The sequence below is a fragment of the Coniosporium apollinis genome (assembly GCF_000281105.1).
Source record: "Coniosporium apollinis CBS 100218 chromosome Unknown supercont1.39, whole genome shotgun sequence".
NCBI classification, from domain to species: domain Eukaryota; kingdom Fungi; phylum Ascomycota; class Dothideomycetes; genus Coniosporium; species Coniosporium apollinis.
The window spans coordinates 30,434-47,142 of NW_006913301.1; the positions used below are offsets into that span (position 1 = coordinate 30,434).

The following is a 16,709-nucleotide window of genomic DNA, read 5'->3' on the forward strand; positions in this document are numbered from 1 at the left end:
CTAAGTAGCTTACCTAGTAGCCTACTAAGTGCTTTTTAAAAAAGCTTAACCTTTTTCTTTATAGATATTCTAATATCTAAAGCGCTTTAAGCGCTTGCAAGTATTCTAAACGCTTAGAAAAAATAGCTCTAGCCGAGCGGATAAATAATTAGCTAATATCAATCAGCATGTAATAACTAAATAGTATGTAGAAGAACTTCTTTCTACTAGATAGATAATCAAGTAACTTAGCACTTTTCCTAATAATACTAAAACGAATACTTAGTATATTACATTCTAGTTTTGTAGATTTACTATTTGTAAGGAAAAACCTATAGAATTGCAAGAGCTATTTCCTCGGCGTGAAAACTAGATACAACGGTCCTAGCGCCAATGTGAACGTGTCCTTTTTACTATCTAAGAACATCTTCGGAGTCTGCTCTAGTGCAAGCTCCATATTGTATCGTCGAACAACCTGCGCCACAACATATCGGATTTCCATAAGTCCAAGCTGCTTGCCGATGCAGGAGTACCGGCCTGCGATTAGAGTATAATCAGCTAGTGAACTAATGCACAATATTGCGACTATGCAACTGTAGCCTCAGAGACGTACCGACAGAGAACGGAACAAAGACAAAGGCGTTATGGACTAGCTCTTTACGTGTTGTCCAGCGCTCCGGAATGTATGCGTCCGGTTGCTCGAAATTGCGCTCATCTATCGATCCGTAAGCATATGGAAGCACCACCCAATTAAAAAGTCCCTCGAGAACGCCTACCTCCGAATATAGTGTGGTAGGGAATCTGGACGATTGCGTTGCCGGGAATGAAAGTGTCCCCAACGCGGAGACCCTCCGGTGGAGTCATGCGCTGGACTCCGGAAGGTACTGGCGGGTGGAGACGCATTGTCTCACTGATAACAGCGTCAAGGTACTGCAACTTTGATAGTGCGACTGCTTCCACGGTTTCTGATGTTTTAAAATAAGCGTCTATCTCTTCTTGCAGCGCTCGGAGGCACTGGTGTTCCACTGCCAGCTGGAAGAACAAACAAGTGAGGACTCCAGCAGTAGTGTCACTACCAATCCGTTAGAACGTGGAATTGAACGTGTTGAAAGTGAACACTAGCCTCCCAGCAACCGCTATCGTGTAGGCGTCACCAATCAAATTCAGTTCATCTTGGGCGGAAGGCCGCTCGCACGCCTCGTGATCCTCGAGGAGCCATGAAAATACATCCGGGCGATCTGGCTTCATCTACAAAAAAGGTGATTCAGCATGTAAGATACTACCGTATACTAGATTGACCTACCTTCCTCCGCTCGTCTACCTGCGCATTGACCCATCGCCAGAACTTGTTGGACTCACTATTTAGAATGGGTGTTGCCTTGAATATGGGCAGAAGCCAGAGCATATGGCTAAATAACCCGATATTCTTCATGAACTCGTGCAGAGAGATCATAAAATAGTGCTTCACGCCCTGCTCCAGCATGCCAAAGGATTTGCCGAATGCTAGATCGCCCATGACATCGAAACTGTAAAAGTTGAACCAGTCGGTCACATTCATCGGCTTACCTTTGCGCTCTTCGATGCGGGCGAGTAGCTGAGTGGTATACCTCGTAACACGGGGCTCGTAATCGCGCAGAGCTGAGAAGTTAGCCAGAGGCTCGAACATGCAATCACAACACTTAACCGTTTGCGCTAAACCCACGATCCCACACCTTCCGGCGCCGAACGTGCTCGGGTTTACTGCGGATCGTTTGCAGAGAAACCATGGGATGCAGCACGTTGTACCACGGACCCTTGCTGCATGTCGATTTGGGCGAGTGAATTGCGGAAACGGCTCCTGGGTGGATCACGGACAGTTCTGACGGGCCTACGGCTGTTAGCACGTATCCTCAAAGATGTCTGAAACTCCAAGCACCTTACCAAGTCTTACGAAGTCTCCGTACTGCTGGTGAAGCCTCTGGACTTCCTCGTAAAGATGAAACTTCTTAGCCGACAACATTGTTGGATACAGATTCGAAAGACGAGCCACAAACGGACCCGGAAATCTGTTGAGATGGTGGAAGAACCCACGGTATACCAACATGCTAAGTAGTAGGCCCAGAATGAAGTACAGTGCAAGGCCCGACGCCGTTCCGAAAGCTACATTGTATGTAGGATAACGAGCAGGCAGCCAGTACACGAGGCCGGCCACTGATGCGAAACACAACGTCACGAAAGAGACTAGCAGCTTGGTTGCGGCGAGATCCCATTCACCAACTCGGAAGAGGAAGATGTGTAGTGCGACTCCAGCAAAGAAAGCAGCGCCGTGTGCGGCAAGACTGTCGAGATCGATCATAGCGGGGTCAGAAGCTGATAACCAAAGAGAAAGCGAAACGGCAGTGTTCTTTCTTTGTGATCAGTGCCGGTGTCGGTGAAGACGGGAAATGGGTTCGCAGCTTATAGACCGCGTATACGTAACACTGAGTGCAAACTCATTCCCAGTTATGGGGCGCTGGCTGGATACCTTATGCATCTCAAGCTGAGATGGTCGTTCGGACCAAGGGAACTCCGTGAGGGGGACCGCCAAGACCTGCTAGTACAAACATGACTACATGGAAGCGAACGTACACTCGAATATGGACATGATAGATCAAGCTGTGGTCGCCTTGCGTGACTTGGCTGAAGTGGCGATGTTATTGGTCCTTCGATGCGTGTCGCAGTCGATCAAACAACCTCGTCACGGAAGGGTTGTGCTCCCCGTAGCGAAGACCGCCCAGATTGAGCTGAGCATGTTGCTAGTACTAAGCTTTTTCGAGACTCGACCTGCTTTTATGCATATATAGAGTTATATACCTAGATCTGGTCTCTACGCTACAAGATGACGCTGCTCCCTCCAAATGTACTTTGAGGCCACCACAAGCGCGATCCCGACTTTACACTTCACTGACCCCCGTCCGTACATACAAGACAGCAGAAAGTGACTAGGGGTTCGCCTCTTTTACGAAATTTATCCGAGTCAGGCGTCTCAACCTGCGTGGCCGCTATCAGGGTGACTCCGAGCGATGGAGTGCCCGGAGCAATATTCGCCAGCCCTTCAGTGGTCTGTCGCCCCGTCGCAGTCATTTGAGAAGATCGTTAGCTGTCCAATGAACCCTTCTCTTCAAGCACATCTACGAGCTCTTGGACGGGCATTTCCAAGGCCTCGTTGATAGCGTTGCTCTCATCTATGATCGTTTCTACATCAACAACCACTGCTGGTGCAGTGATTCGCATGCCATCATAGCCAGGAAACTCAGCCACACCAAGGGTGCGGAGGTGGTCGAGTCTTGGAGCGGGCACGGCGGTGATGTCCCGGAATGCCGGAAGCGCACTGAAGCCGTCGATGAAGTTGCCGTGGAAGGACTCGACCACCGTGGGAAGAAGGCGTTGATCTAAGTGAACGGCGTCGGCAAGAATGCGCATCGCACCGCGAGAGTGACGCCGTAGCGAACTGCATTTGGGGTTATAGTGACTCTCAGCAAGCCCAACACGCTGTACACGAGATCTTCCTCCTTGGACGCATCACGTCTATACATCTCACGCAGGGCCGGCCACAGTGTCCATTGACGTTGAGACTCCATATATTAAATAATCCGGAGGGCTTCCTCACGAGCCGTGCCATCGTATGTAGGAGAGTTCACCGCGTATACCGTACGGCGGGAGACCATTCTCGATCTAGGAACTATAGGCAGACAAGGGCGGTATTCTCCCCACGGTGAGTTTGGGTCGTCCTTCGAACAAGTTTGCAGCTTCTGAGTGTGTTCGTCATTCCCAGGTAGAGTTAAGAATACGACCTGGTGTGCATAATCCGGGTTGAGGTCTTTCGAGTAACAAAGCATGAATTATGCCTTATCACCAGCCATGGCTTCTTCTTGCAGGGTCCACGCACAGCTATGCCAGATCGGCGGTGGTCCACTGTCAGGCGTCAATGGAGGGCCGACGAGGTTCAACCCATATGCGAGGATAAGCGTCGTCTTGGCGTTGGCGTAGTAGAGGCCCATATTGAGGATTTCGCGGGCTTGCTCAAGCCGGGACTCTTGATCGATGCACAAGCAGCCGAGCCAGAAGTACTTGATACCGAGACTGAGATGCAGTCTAGCAAGGGTCGACAATGGCCTCTTCGCAACCGCCGTTATTATGACTTTCCCTGCGGCTGGGTACGGTCGAGAGTGGAAGGCTTCCCATGGCTCGTTGTCGAGCCAGCGATATGAAATGGCGGCAAAGTTTCAGTCTGTGGGCTTGACGGCCTTCAACCCATATCCCTCGTCTAATGCCTCACAACAGATCACCCAGAGAGGGAGACTTATTGCGGAGACAGAGGTAGGCACAACTGAGGTTGGACGAAGGTTACTGCACCATTGCTTCCAAGCTGCATCTTCTGACTTCGCGCTAGGGAGCATGTGCATAGTCTGCTGCTCCATAAGGACTTAGTGAGCTGAGGTCTGGACACCTCAGAGAGCTTAAGCCTGGATAATGCGGTCATTGTGTTTCGCGTGCCAAGGCCCAGTCATGTGATCCGAAGTGGAGTTGCTTCAGCTCTGTCGAAATCTTATAGGAGTTCCAAAGCACCAGCGGTCGACAGGCTCCTGGCGCAAAGCTAGGAGCCAGCCCATGCTGCGTAGTATAAGACGGAAGATCTCGATCTTTGAGATTTAGCTAGGCGCGGCATTAGAAAACAACATTCACAGTTTCTTCATTGTTCCGGCTTGAGGCCTGAATCCGGACCAAGGGCATCTTCCCAGTAGAACCGGGGCTGTCAATGTCCATCCATCTAGCTGCAGACACTGGACTAAATCTACCAGAGTGCCCGTTGGTAAGTCTAGCACGACCTTGTATAAGCCGGTCCGCCGCGGGCTCCCTGATGTGTTTTCAGCTGAAAGGCGTCGTCTCAAGCGAAGCTGCTTAGGAGCTTTACAGCCACGGCTTAGAACACCAAGCCAAGCATCGTCGACCGCGGACACGCCAGGTGTTGTTCGGCTTGCTTCAATCAGCAGGACCCTCAACGTGAATTAAGTCTGTAGACCCCCTATACTTTGAATTGTGCCACGATGAGACCGCTCTGCCGAAGCTCGGGGCCGGTCCGCCGAGATCACGTGTTTGACCCTTGTCAATCTCCGTCCTCTCCTCCGCTGCCGCTCATGCTTGAGCCGCCCGACCTTGACTCCAAGCACTACCCTGCTGATCGTTCGTTGCCAGTCCCGGTGCTGTCGCAAGCTCCGAAACCTTTGGCCTTCGTCCGTGCTATGCGATGTCTTATGTCGAGACAATGGGCGTCTTGGGCCAGGAATATTTGAGGGCAATCTCCCGTGGAGCAAGTTCATAGATCTCTGTATGCAAATGTGTTTTTAACAAGTCTCAGCATATTTCGCCCCCTACACTAACCAAAGCCTCACACTATCTGCTTTACAAGACGTCCGCATGACTTTTGCTATCATCCAACGCGCATGGCGCCCCATTGCTCGAGAGCAGTTGGCGCGAGCGCTCTTTTTAGATTCATCCATCGACGTCTCCAAAACATCGTCCTATGCCGAAGTCTCAGAGAGAACTGGCGCTCCAAGGCCTGAATCTGTCAAACCTCATCGCACTTCCATTGAGTTTTTGCCGCTTGCACGTTTGTTCACCACTCAGCGCGTGGACGATCCCTGCGCTCTGTGGTATGTTCTCACAGCCGCGGCTCTCTTAGCATTCCACAAGGAGGCTCTGATAGGTGAGCTATGGCGGTATCTGAGCGCCCAGTGTTCGTGCGAGAGGACCCAGCTGGCACTGGCGAGGAGGCTTCGGGAAGCATGTCTAAAGTCTAGTGTTCTGGTTGGATTTCCTAGGGTAGGCGATTTACCACCGTGCTCTTCCCTCTTCCACCAACTTCGATTTCTGACCGGTAGCAGGCCATTAACGGCTTGATATCTCTCAAGTCCTCCATCGACAGTACAACGCCGCATCTCACCGCAGTTCTCGCCGCGGACACTTCCCTCCGCGCTCCTCTCTCTGGAGCAGAGAAGTACGAACGTGGCAAGGCCTTCTTTACACTCATCTACAACCAGCACACCGACCGTGTCCTCAGCTCTATGGCAACCACCTCTGGTGGAGACCTGAGCCACTTCGCCATTTCGAGCGTCTACGGGGAGCTGCTCAGTGAGATGAGCATCCTTACTGCCGTTGAAACAGGGCTTTTGGAATTTGTGTGTTGTCTGGCGGACGGACTGGCACCGCAGGCGAAAGGGTAAGCACTGATAGCTTGTCCAGTTATCCGTTGGCTGCAGTGGCAACATCAGGCTGAAATGCTTTACAGGCACTTCTTCGGGTCGCGAAATCTTGGTGCAAGTGGGGATACGATGAGAGCAACCATCGTTTTGGTCGATGACATTTCTAGGCAGTTGGGTGTTGGGTTTTCTTGGAAGAATGAGAACTTTGCCTTTCTGGAGAAGGTTGCCGCGTGGTAACAGATGGATGCTTTCAAGCAGTTTATTAAGCTCGATCGACGCTCGCTTGACTGTCGTATAATGCACTCTTATATAACACGCTATTGATTCTGTAAATCTACTGGATGAATTTTAAAGAGAGAGCTCGCAAAATTGCAAGCACCTCTTGTGGGCTTACGGATTGTCGCAGGAAAACAACTAAGGAGCGGAGACAACGATATACGCAACGGCAGCGGAAGAGAAGGAAGCCCTCAAGAAGGTTGCGGACGATCGGGAAGGGATGCGGGCAAATAAGACTCGGGCCGCAGTCCTGACATACGTTGCCCTCGCGTTTCGAATCAGCATGAGGCCAATTAAGCTTTGTGTGATAGAAGAACCGCTTAGGCTGCTACAGGCTGAAAGCACGCCACTGCTTTCCAGAATTGAGCTAGTTACATAGGCCGGATCGTTGAGGCCTCAATCAACAGAATTTCATCGCTGGTGGCGAAGTTCACCAGAATTAAAGGCGCCGTTAGAGCGATGATGCGAGGCATGGTGCAGCAGGCGGAAATGCTTGTATACGAACGGTATGCTCGGTCTTCTGCATAGCAACTGGGACTGTAAAAGGTCGTAAATTCGTAATACAGCCAACTTTCACATACCGCTTCGTGGATATTAAAGCTCAGGATTGTGCGTTGAAAACACTTGATTTGTATATGCATTGAACCAACTAGGCTAACGTGCTTCAGCTGCCCTATGCAAAGTACTTCTTCACTATGTCCTTCTTATTTACCTTCCCCATAGCGTTCCGTTCAATACTCTCAACGATCCTCAACACACTGGGAATCTTATAAGGTGCCATCTCCTCTTTGAGCTGCGTTCTCAGCTGCTTTAATTCCAAAGGAGCAGTCTGTATTTCGTGAGAACAGGATTCGGGTAATCGGAGAGTATTTTGCACTTACCCCAGGTTTCTGTTTTACGATAGCCGCAACCCTCTGACCCCACTCCTGGTCGACAACACCAACGACTACCACCTCCGAGATGTCCTCCAAGACTAGCATTTTCCTCTCGACTTCAAGAGCCGAGATCTTGTACCCTCCAGACTTGATCAAATCCACCGACTCGCGTCCCTGGATGAAATACGCGTCCGTCTGATCCCGCTTGGCCACATCTCCCGTCTTGAACCACCCGTCCTGGGTAAATTCCTTCGCAGTAACCTCCGGAAGGCGCCAGTACTCTTTGAATACATTGTCGCCCCTCACCTCAATCATGCCTTCTTCATCCACGCCCTCGACCACGCGTCCTGATCCCTTTTCAGTGAGCCGGACTTGGACGCCTGGCAGCGGCCAGCCGACACTGCCGTCAATGCGCTTGTCGGTCTCCAGGCCGCAGCTCAAAGCCATGCCTATCTCCGTCATCCCGTACCGCTCGAGGAGGGTCTGGCCTGTGATCTCGGCAAATTTCTGCTTGATCGGAGTCGGCAGGGCAGCTGACCCGCTTACGACTAGCCTCAGCGCGTTCGATCCGGCACGTGCTGCTGCTTCCGCGTCTGTGGACCTGATTTTCACGTCGAAGTAGTCTATCAGGCGGCTGTAGACGGTTGGTACGGCCATGAAGAGAGTGGAAGAGCCCTTGTCAGACCAGCGGTCCCAGACAGCTTTGGGGTCAAACTTCGGGTGCATCTCAACGGTCCCTCCTGCGAGAAGAGTGGCTGTGAGACCGTTGATTATTCCGTGGATGTGGTGCAAAGGGAGGATGTGGATGAGGTGGTCGGAGGGCGAGTATTTCCATGCGTCTACAAGGCTGCGAGCTTGGAACGTGATGTTCTCGTGAGTAGTGATGCAGCCTTTGGGTTTGGAAGTGGTTCCAGACGTATAGATTATCAATGCTCGCTTCGACAGCGGCAAGGGGGTTGCGCTGAAGGGTGGGATTCGTGGGGTGATATGGGATTCGGTGCAAGGAGATACGGTCATGAAGGGGACTTTAGTCACTCCTTCACGCAGAGGCACTTGCAGCTTCTGAAATGAAGGATGGAGGATAATTAAAGATGGGTCGGAGTCGGATATGCTGTACAACAGTTCCTTGGACGGGTGAGTGGTGCCTGCAGCAGTGTAAGCTTGTATAGACAATGATGGACGTCATTAGCGCGCCGGGCTTACACAGAGGTACGCAGACTCCTCCTGCAGCCCAAATTGCCCATTGTATAACAACGTAATCGTACCCTGCCGGCGCTAGAAATGCGACTCTCTGCTCGTCCAGACCGGCATCTGACTCAATATTGAGGTAGTCCACGATCTGCTTCTTCAGCGCGGAGACATCTGCCAGAAGCTGAGTGTAGGTGAAGTTTCCGTTCTTTGTTCTGTCGATGACCGCAATCTTACTTGGATCTCTTGTTGCGTGGGATTTCGCTGCGAGAAAAAGGGGTAGTGAGGGCAACGAGATTGGATCCACCACAGGACGTGACCTTGGTCCGAATATCGGCAGCGACAGTACGGCACTCGTCAAATATGACGGCACCCAGCGGAACTGGGTTGGGATGAACGGCAGTAGACTTGCCATTGTTACTCTGTTTGTCGCAGTTATGAGGTATGTAGTTTAGGGGAAAGCTGCTCAGTTGATACTAAGACTTTATACGGATGGTCTGATGTGCCATCCGGGCTGTCAAAGCTGCGCCTCGGAGCAAAGCCTTCGGACTTCATGGCGGACTGCATGGTGGACTGCATGGTGCTCTCGGCCGCTGTCTCCCTCAAACTTCGGCGCAAGATCTGATGCCCGGGTGCAGCTGGCGTTGCGAGAAGACCCCAGCGCCGGCGGAACGGTGTGTTCGGCGGAGCGGTGGCCGGCGCGCTGCACCCTGCAAGCACCTGGAACACCACGCGCAGGGGAGCACTGCCAGCTACGGTGCCCTGACCTGGGGACACGACAGCGCCTGAGATGTGCTACCGCATGATGGCTGCCCTCAGATCCCCAATGCCACTTGGCATCGTCTCTCGAGTCTCCGGCCGCTCGTTCTTCCCCGCTTTCTCTCTCCTGCGCCGTACCGGCAGATCCTTCATAAAAGAGACCATCCCACTCACTCCCTGGCTGCTGCAAGACGGACTACTCGCACGTTCTCTTTCCTTGCGTGCTCACCGAATTTCCCAGCTCCTCTGTCTCGAGCGCTAGCCTCCGACTTGCCAACAAACAGGCCAACATGAAGCAAGCTTCAGTAGAAGCCTCGCACGGCGGTGCAGAGCTGAAGGCGACCACGGGATGTGTCGAAGAAGTAGACGAGAAGCAGATGTCGAAAGCATTAGCAGGCAAAGACTATGCCGGCGCGGCTGCAAAGACCGACCCTGTTGAGATCAAGCTTGTCCGAAAACTCGACTTGCGGATCATGGTATGGCAGAACGCAAGTAATGGTTGGTGACCGTGCTGATAAATGCCATCCATAGCCCACTTTATGCGTCATGTACTTCCTGAACTATGTGGACAGGAACGCTATTGCACAAGCTCGTCTCAACAACCTCGAGGAGGATCTCAACATGACCGGAACCCAGTTCAACACTGCCGTCTCGGTCCTCTTCGTAGGTTACGTATTGATGCAGGTCCCAAGCAATATGATGATCACGAAACTCCGACCAAGTCTGTACATGAGCGCGTGGATGCTGGTTTGGGCTGCTGTCTCCGGTCAGTCTGTTCAGTATCAGCTGTAAATGAAGGAAAGACTGACCTCTGCAGCATGCACTGCTCTCGTCCAAAGCTTTGCTGGTCTGGCGGCTTGCAGATTCCTCTTGGGAGTGACCGAGGCACCAGTATGCTAAGTTCTGGCGCTAAATGCAACGAGAAGATCCACTGATGAGGGATCTGTAGTTCTACCCAGGTGCTACTTACGTACTGTCGATTTTCTATACCCGCAAAGGTTAGTAATGTACGCGTGGACAGGAGCTGCTTATGAGACTTACGCTCTCACAGAGGTCGCCGCCCGCATCGCGCTCTTATATTGCGCCCAAATATTGGCCACGGGCTTCTCTGGGCTGATTGCAGCAGGTGTCTTTGCTGGTATGGACGGGTTGAGAGGTATTGCAGGCTGGAGATGGTGAGGACCAGCAGTTGAAACAAGCGAGAGCGGTCACTGACAAGAAGCTCAAGGCTCTTCATTGTTGAAGGTGCAATAACTGCCCTCGTTGCCATTGTTGGGTTCTGGATGCTGCCAGACACTCCCAGCACCACTCGCTGGCTTCTGCCCGAAGAAAGAGAACTTGCACACAGCCGGATGGAGCGTGACCAGGTTTCAGACACCCAAGGCGAGGCTTCAGCCATGCGGGGGTTGAAGCAAGCGTGCGCAGATCCGAGGACATGGGTTTTCTGCCTCATGCAGAACTTCCATCTCTCTGCGTGCTCGTTCAACTCCTTCTTTCCAACGTGAGTGCATCCGCTTACCTTGTGCCTTAGAGTAGATGGAACATCAGCCCAATTGACTTTGAAACAGGGTGGTAAAGACTTTGGGATTCAACACGACGATAACGCTCGTCATGACATGCCCGCCATTCCTCCTCGCGGGGGCCGCTGGAATATTGTTCGGCTGGAGCTCCGGAAGATACCACGAGCGCACATGGCATATCACCGTCGGACTTTCAACCGCTATCCTCGGCTTTGCTATTGCCGCGTCGACCTTGAATACTGCGGGACGCTACGTCGCCTGCTTCATTTTCCCAGTCGGCGCGTACGCCGTTAATTCCGTCATCATCGGCTGGGCTTCTTCAACGCTGTCCCAGACCAAAGAAAAGAAAGCGGTAAGTCGTGGCTGTGTACAGCGAAGCACTAGGCGCGATGCTAATACCGCTGCGAAACAGGTGGTCCTTGCGATCACAAATGTGGGAGGCCAGGTTGGCTACATCTATGGAGCGTATCTCTGGCCAAAGTCCGATTCGCCACGGTACACAATCGGCTTTAGTGCATCTGCTGGCTTCGCGCTATGTTCCATACTGTGTGCATGGTGGATGCGGGTGCTGCTGAAGAGAGAGAACCGGAAGATTATGGCTTCTGCTACGTCGGGGCCGGTAAACTGTTATGGTTACTAGCGGTAGTCTTGCAGTTGACAGGGCAAAGATGCTAGTAAGATGTCCCGGGTTTGTAGTCAGGCAGTCAATTAGCCATGCGGATGGCAGCTGCTTGACAGGATTTTCCTTCCGATGTCATGGACTCGACCGATTTCGTCAATACATCTAAGACGTACAAAGGAACCAACTTGTAAATATGTGTAGTTGGAGTGTCGGACAAAAGGCTACGAATGGATGGAGTGGCGGACGTATGATTGAATTCGCTAAGGCCATTTCTCCTGCCAGCTATGCAAACACCTGCTGATGCCCGCTCTTACGTATGGGCCCTGCGTCGTCCGTTGATATACTGCTCGTTGTTGTACACTGGATGAAAGCGCAGAGTCTAGAGCCCATCCCTTAGCCAATAGAAGAGTAGTGTTTGTACAGCAGGAATCAAAGCACAGTCAGTTGCTACCCATCACTTCTAGTGTTCAACCTTTGCCTCTTCCTTGAGCTTTCTCCGTCGAGGCCTACACTGCCCACTGAGCTGGTGACGTCACCTGCCTGAAATGCTGCGAAAGTGGGAGACAGGATACCCGTATCGGAGGGTAGTTGGAAAATCGGATCGTCCCAGAGTCCCCCTATCGACTGGAGCCCGACAACGTCTGTGGGTGGGGGACCGTACGTGAAATTGTCGAAGCGGTCGAAGGAAGAAGGCAGAAGGAGGCTGAAATCGCCATTAAAACCTTCCATGACTGTCGATGATGATGGTCCGACCGGGGCTTGAGCTGGAACTCCGCCATGGATGTCTGCTGGAGACTGAGAGGGATGAATTTGCGAGTCATGGGAAGCCACCAAGCTGGCGGAGAGCTCTTGTAGCGTGTTAGTAAAAGGAGATGGTGCGTCGGGTAGTTGATAGCAAGCTTGAGAGCTCGGAGTTGCAGAAGATCTGCTCTGGGTTGTATTCACACGCACAGCTGTCCCGCCTGGGATGCTTGCTCCCCCAGTGCTACGACCACTGACAAGGCGGCCATCATCCGAGGTCGGGAACATCGGGTCGGCGCTGGCGATGATTCCCCCAAGGTTATCAGCCCGCGCTCTCGCACTCGCGCAACCGCAAGCCGCTAGATACCGTAGAACCTCCACGCACTCCATGGCTAAGCTCTTCGCATCCCTTTCCGCATCTTGGACATGAGAAAGGCTTCCTCCATCTTTCTGTACACCCCACAATCCGAATGCCAACAGAAGGCCACAGGACCATAAGGTGTAAACATACCCTCCGGGATTTATTTCGAAAACAAGCAGGTAGGCCCGGAATCGAGACGCCAGGTATATCAGCTCTTTCGCAGCTTTCATACACTGCACAAGCGATACCTTATACTGAGGAACGGAGGGCGGGAATGATAGAGCGACTCGATGTACTGCAATGCTTACGTAGAAATACGTCATGTGCAAGAACAGAACAGCCGGCTCAAGGGAGCCAAGGCCCTCGAACACGTCTTCCGGCTCCGTTGCGGTAGCGGGTTGGTAGATTTGAAGATGATCTGGCAGTGTATGAACCCATTGGTCGAGTTGACGGTTGATGCTAGCAATTTTTGTGACACATCGCCTCCTGTCGGTGGTGGTATATAGCATCTCCAGCGTGTTGGACAACACTCGGACAACCTTCACGAGAGATACAAAAGCCGTCATTCCCGTGGGCTCGCCTGGTAGGGACAGCAGATATCCGGTTGCAGTAACAAATTCATCATCCACGTCTGAAGGGAGCTCGACGTCAACATCTTGGTCCCTGAAGGATTTTGGAAGGCCTTCAACAGCCGATAGAAAACTAAATGAATGATCATAAGTCAATGCATGTTCATGTTGAAGGACGATTGCCTGCTCACTTGTCCATGATATAACACACCCAGAAGGCCCTCTTCCTGAGTTCAGTCGTTAAAGGGTCGAAAGTGAAACGCCGAGAGTGGCGATGTAGTCCAAGCTCCAATGACAGCTTCACCATGCTGCCAGTCATCTGGAAGGCTAAGCTCTTCTTTCCAGTGTATGAGAACCACAATGTCAAGAGCTCTTGGAACTGCAGGGTTTGAAGGTTATTTGCGTTCAAAATTTCATTCCGATAGAGCAACGAGTTGTGGTAATACTGAAGATCTTCGCGGTCGATGCTAGCAGTAGATAGGCCACCACTGGACATGTCTTTGGTTAGAAGTAGATGGCGGCATCCCAATGCGAGGACGAGATAAAATTGCGCCAGGAAGGGTCTATCGTGTGTCTCGGCCGGGGTAGCATACAAGGTTTCCAATGATTTCATGAAGGATGGTCGATGGAGAATAGGAAAGACATAGCACCAGCAATCGAACCATCGGTGAACGAGGTTCAAGGCCGTCTCCATTGGTGGCAGTGAAGCCGGCGGCGTGGTATTGTCGCAGATAGCATGTAACGAGTAACTGGTGTTTTCTTCATCTGCGTCTACCCGAAGGAGCTCATCTTCGACCTTTCCTGGGCTTTTCACGATGGCTGCGAAACGCTGCTCCGCAGTTCCAATGAAGAAGATACCCGAAGAGGAACCCATGAAGCGGCCAACGCCCCTGCGGTCCGCATTCATGCGACCAACTTCGCGAGAGATAGGTTCATCAGTCAGAGCTACCCGAGAGCCGGATTTAGGACGGACTCCGAAACCAGTCAACGGATTGGAAGGGGGCTGTGCCGAATTGGGGGGCAAAGACGGATTCCAGGGAGTGGTTTGCTGTATTGTGGTAGTAGCAGCAAGCGCTGATTCCAATTCCTTAATTCGATCATCTTTGGCGCGGCCTTCAGCCTCAACTTCTCGGAGGCGCTCTTCAATGGACTCAGTATAGCTATTGACCAGTCAGCTACATACACCTCTTGCGAGTCAGCATTTTTATACCTCTTTGGGTAAGATTTGCGAGTTAACTTGACCGTGACAAAACACCCTAGATTGGCGGCTTTGCAACGTCCACACTACAAAATCGTGCCGTCGTCAGTGGACCCGACTCGGAGACGGGTTCAGAGGAACTTCCATACCGTAGGCACAACGCCATCGCACCGCACCTAGAGAGAAGGAGGTTGGCGTCAGTCAGGCAGCGTTTGAACAAGGCGTGCGCCTAAAGCAGGCTCTCTATACTTTCACAATGAATCAGACGCACCTTCTTCAGACGACATCGGTCACAGGCTTGTATGGTCCTCCCTGAGGAGGTTAGCGCTGGGCCATTTTCGCGATCGAGGTCGTCTGAGCGCGTCGCGGCGGGATCTGAGCCGTAATCTTGCTGATTTCCTTCAGCCATGGTCGTACATGTCGCAACAGGAGCTAGTCGACGGTACTAGAGATGTCGGCAACTATCCATAGAAAATGATGCTCACAACGAGCCATGACCGAGATGTGTCTCGCGACTGGTCTGTAGGGTTATTGCTATCCTGAACCTCTACTGCGTTGTTAGTCAGCTGCTCGTAGCAGCCCTGCATCTTGATACTGCGGGGTGTACAAGCGTATCACGTGAGCAGGCTGCAGGTCCGGTCTTATGCCACCTTGCCCCGTTTGTATCGTAACGAGACATATGAAAACCGCGGAGCAAATTGGGCCGGAAGATCCTGTAGAGGAAGTTTAGAAGGAGGTTAAGAGTAGGTAATCATGCGCAGCTAGCGAGGCTTTGCACAGCGTTTACGAAAGCGAGATAAGAGAGGAAAGTTAGCAAGCAACACATGATGCACTAGCAGCAGTTCCTGACATTCCTCATCCATGATAATTATTGTTCAGCATTGCTTACGCGAGTCGGGATTAATCCATACATGTTGCCCCCAAGTTGCCAATCCCCCGCCGAAATCAGTCTCAGCGCATCCATGCATGAGCATGAGTGGCGCAGAAGTCGGGTCGGCACGCGGCACCACGTTGATCGTCGCCAGGACACCCTGCTTGAGGCACGTTGCCTCCCCGCCGTTTCAGTTTCCCAGGGACAAACCATGTCTGTTTGCTCTATCAAGTTTCTGGACTTGGTGTTTGACGTAACGTGTGAGCCCGCCTCCCCTCTGTCGTCACCATCTTCCTGTAGTCTTTCTCGCCTCAATTCAATATGCTCAACTACAATCTCTGTCACGACTGCGGTAAACACTTCTTCGCATCTTCTGAAGGGGTACCATGAAATGAAAGACGTCAAAGCCCGTCGGCTTTGCAGTTGAGATCATCATGTCGGCAAACATTCTATTTTTTGTCCTTGTATCCGCACTCAGCATTGTCAATGCGATTCCTTGGGATGGACCGCGAGCTACTGGGATCGATCAGTTGGGCGCGGATTGGAGTCCTGCGCCCACAGCTGCATTTCGGAGCCCACTAGAATTGTTCAGAAGAGCCGGACAGTATCCCTTGACTGTCTGTGGGTTCATCGGTGGTAACCTCGGTGAGAGCGCTCTTCTTATCCTTCAACCTTCAACTCTATGCTGACCATCTAGCGATCCCCGCTACGTGCTCTTCAGGCGAGTCCTGTGTATGGTTCAACGACCTGAATGCGGTCGGGTGCTGCACGACCTCGGGCAGTTCCTGCACTTTCCCCACCGCCTGCCTCGATTCAGGATCACCGACGGGGACTCCGAATGCCAACGACACGTTCACTATGACTTGGTACGTGTGCACCTTCCATCGTGGGCTCTAACTGACCTGCTATCGGATCACAGTGCAACAAGGGGCCCAAATAACCCCGAGTGCTATACAAATTCTTACCCGGACGGGTGGACGCAAGTAGGATGTGGTTATAGAAGCTGGGCAACCACCGTGTTGACGGACGGCGCGCCAGACATGGCGATCGTGGCTACAACGAAGGGCTCAAACTATATCCCCGCACCTGACGAGCCTAATGACGAGCCAGACGAGTCAAGTGAGAGTCCAACCACTTCAATTAGCCCAAGCCCTGCCTCATCTAGTTCAATACCTGCTCCATCACCTGCTCCATCTTCTGCCCCATCCTCGGAGCCATTGTCTGATCCTTCGTCTAATCCTTCGCCAGCACTTTCGCCAGAATCATCCGGCACAACGGTGGGAGCAGCTTCCGCATCCACCGGTGCAGGTTCAGCTACCTCCAACTCCGGATCGTCAGCCTCTACGAATGGGGGCTCGGCTCCTTCAGCAACTGGGACTACCGGCTCGAGCAACCAGGCTTCCTCGGGCCCTGGAGCGGCAGCGGCAACAGCAGCAACGAACCAAGATCCGAACAGCTCCGGGCCGAATGTCGGTGCCATAGCCGGCGGTGCCGCTGCCGGGGGCGCCATACTCGCCATACTAGCAGCC

The 16,709-nt window shown here is 52.4% G+C and overlaps 8 protein-coding genes across 8 annotated transcripts; 2 read left to right on the forward strand and 6 right to left on the reverse strand.

Annotated features, from left to right (window-relative positions):
• Positions 1-328: 328 nt before the first annotated feature.
• On the reverse strand, positions 329-882 carry W97_07108 (uncharacterized protein; the record flags this gene model as incomplete). Its single annotated transcript, XM_007785089.1, has 3 exons — positions 329-516; positions 593-694; positions 756-882. 3 exons carry the CDS (start codon positions 880-882, stop codon positions 329-331), a joined length of 417 nt encoding a protein of 138 aa, XP_007783279.1.
• Positions 883-1,062: 180 nt separating this feature from the next.
• W97_07109 (uncharacterized protein) lies at positions 1,063-2,314 on the reverse strand (the record flags this gene model as incomplete). Its single annotated transcript, XM_007785090.1, has 4 exons — positions 1,063-1,227; positions 1,283-1,617; positions 1,682-1,846; positions 1,900-2,314. 4 exons carry the CDS (start codon positions 2,312-2,314, stop codon positions 1,063-1,065), a joined length of 1,080 nt encoding a protein of 359 aa, XP_007783280.1.
• A 779-nt stretch (positions 2,315-3,093) lies between these two features.
• W97_07110 (uncharacterized protein) lies at positions 3,094-3,420 on the reverse strand (the record flags this gene model as incomplete). Its single annotated transcript, XM_007785091.1, has 1 exon — positions 3,094-3,420. One exon carries the CDS (start codon positions 3,418-3,420, stop codon positions 3,094-3,096), a length of 327 nt encoding a protein of 108 aa, XP_007783281.1.
• Positions 3,421-6,062: 2,642 nt separating this feature from the next.
• On the forward strand, positions 6,063-6,437 carry W97_07111 (uncharacterized protein; the record flags this gene model as incomplete). Its single annotated transcript, XM_007785092.1, has 2 exons — positions 6,063-6,217; positions 6,287-6,437. 2 exons carry the CDS (start codon positions 6,063-6,065, stop codon positions 6,435-6,437), a joined length of 306 nt encoding a protein of 101 aa, XP_007783282.1.
• Positions 6,438-7,149: 712 nt separating this feature from the next.
• Positions 7,150-8,954, reverse strand: W97_07112 (uncharacterized protein; the record flags this gene model as incomplete). Its single annotated transcript, XM_007785093.1, has 3 exons — positions 7,150-7,305; positions 7,358-8,496; positions 8,555-8,954. The coding sequence occupies 3 exons, from the start codon at positions 8,952-8,954 to the stop codon at positions 7,150-7,152; spliced, it is 1,695 nt and encodes a 564-aa protein (XP_007783283.1).
• Positions 8,955-9,588: 634 nt separating this feature from the next.
• Positions 9,589-11,458, forward strand: W97_07113 (uncharacterized protein; the record flags this gene model as incomplete). Its single annotated transcript, XM_007785094.1, has 8 exons — positions 9,589-9,774; positions 9,830-10,064; positions 10,116-10,189; positions 10,248-10,296; positions 10,350-10,473; positions 10,527-10,799; positions 10,867-11,170; positions 11,231-11,458. The coding sequence occupies 8 exons, from the start codon at positions 9,589-9,591 to the stop codon at positions 11,456-11,458; spliced, it is 1,473 nt and encodes a 490-aa protein (XP_007783284.1).
• A 429-nt stretch (positions 11,459-11,887) lies between these two features.
• Positions 11,888-14,718, reverse strand: W97_07114 (uncharacterized protein; the record flags this gene model as incomplete). The annotated part of the gene is made up of 5 exons (XM_007785095.1): positions 11,888-13,244; positions 13,303-14,271; positions 14,322-14,395; positions 14,459-14,485; positions 14,581-14,718. The coding sequence occupies 5 exons, from the start codon at positions 14,716-14,718 to the stop codon at positions 11,888-11,890; spliced, it is 2,565 nt and encodes an 854-aa protein (XP_007783285.1).
• Positions 14,719-16,252: 1,534 nt separating this feature from the next.
• W97_07115 (uncharacterized protein) lies at positions 16,253-16,660 on the reverse strand (the record flags this gene model as incomplete). The annotated part of the gene is made up of 1 exon (XM_007785096.1): positions 16,253-16,660. The coding sequence occupies one exon, from the start codon at positions 16,658-16,660 to the stop codon at positions 16,253-16,255; it is 408 nt and encodes a 135-aa protein (XP_007783286.1).
• Positions 16,661-16,709: the final 49 nt, after the last annotated feature.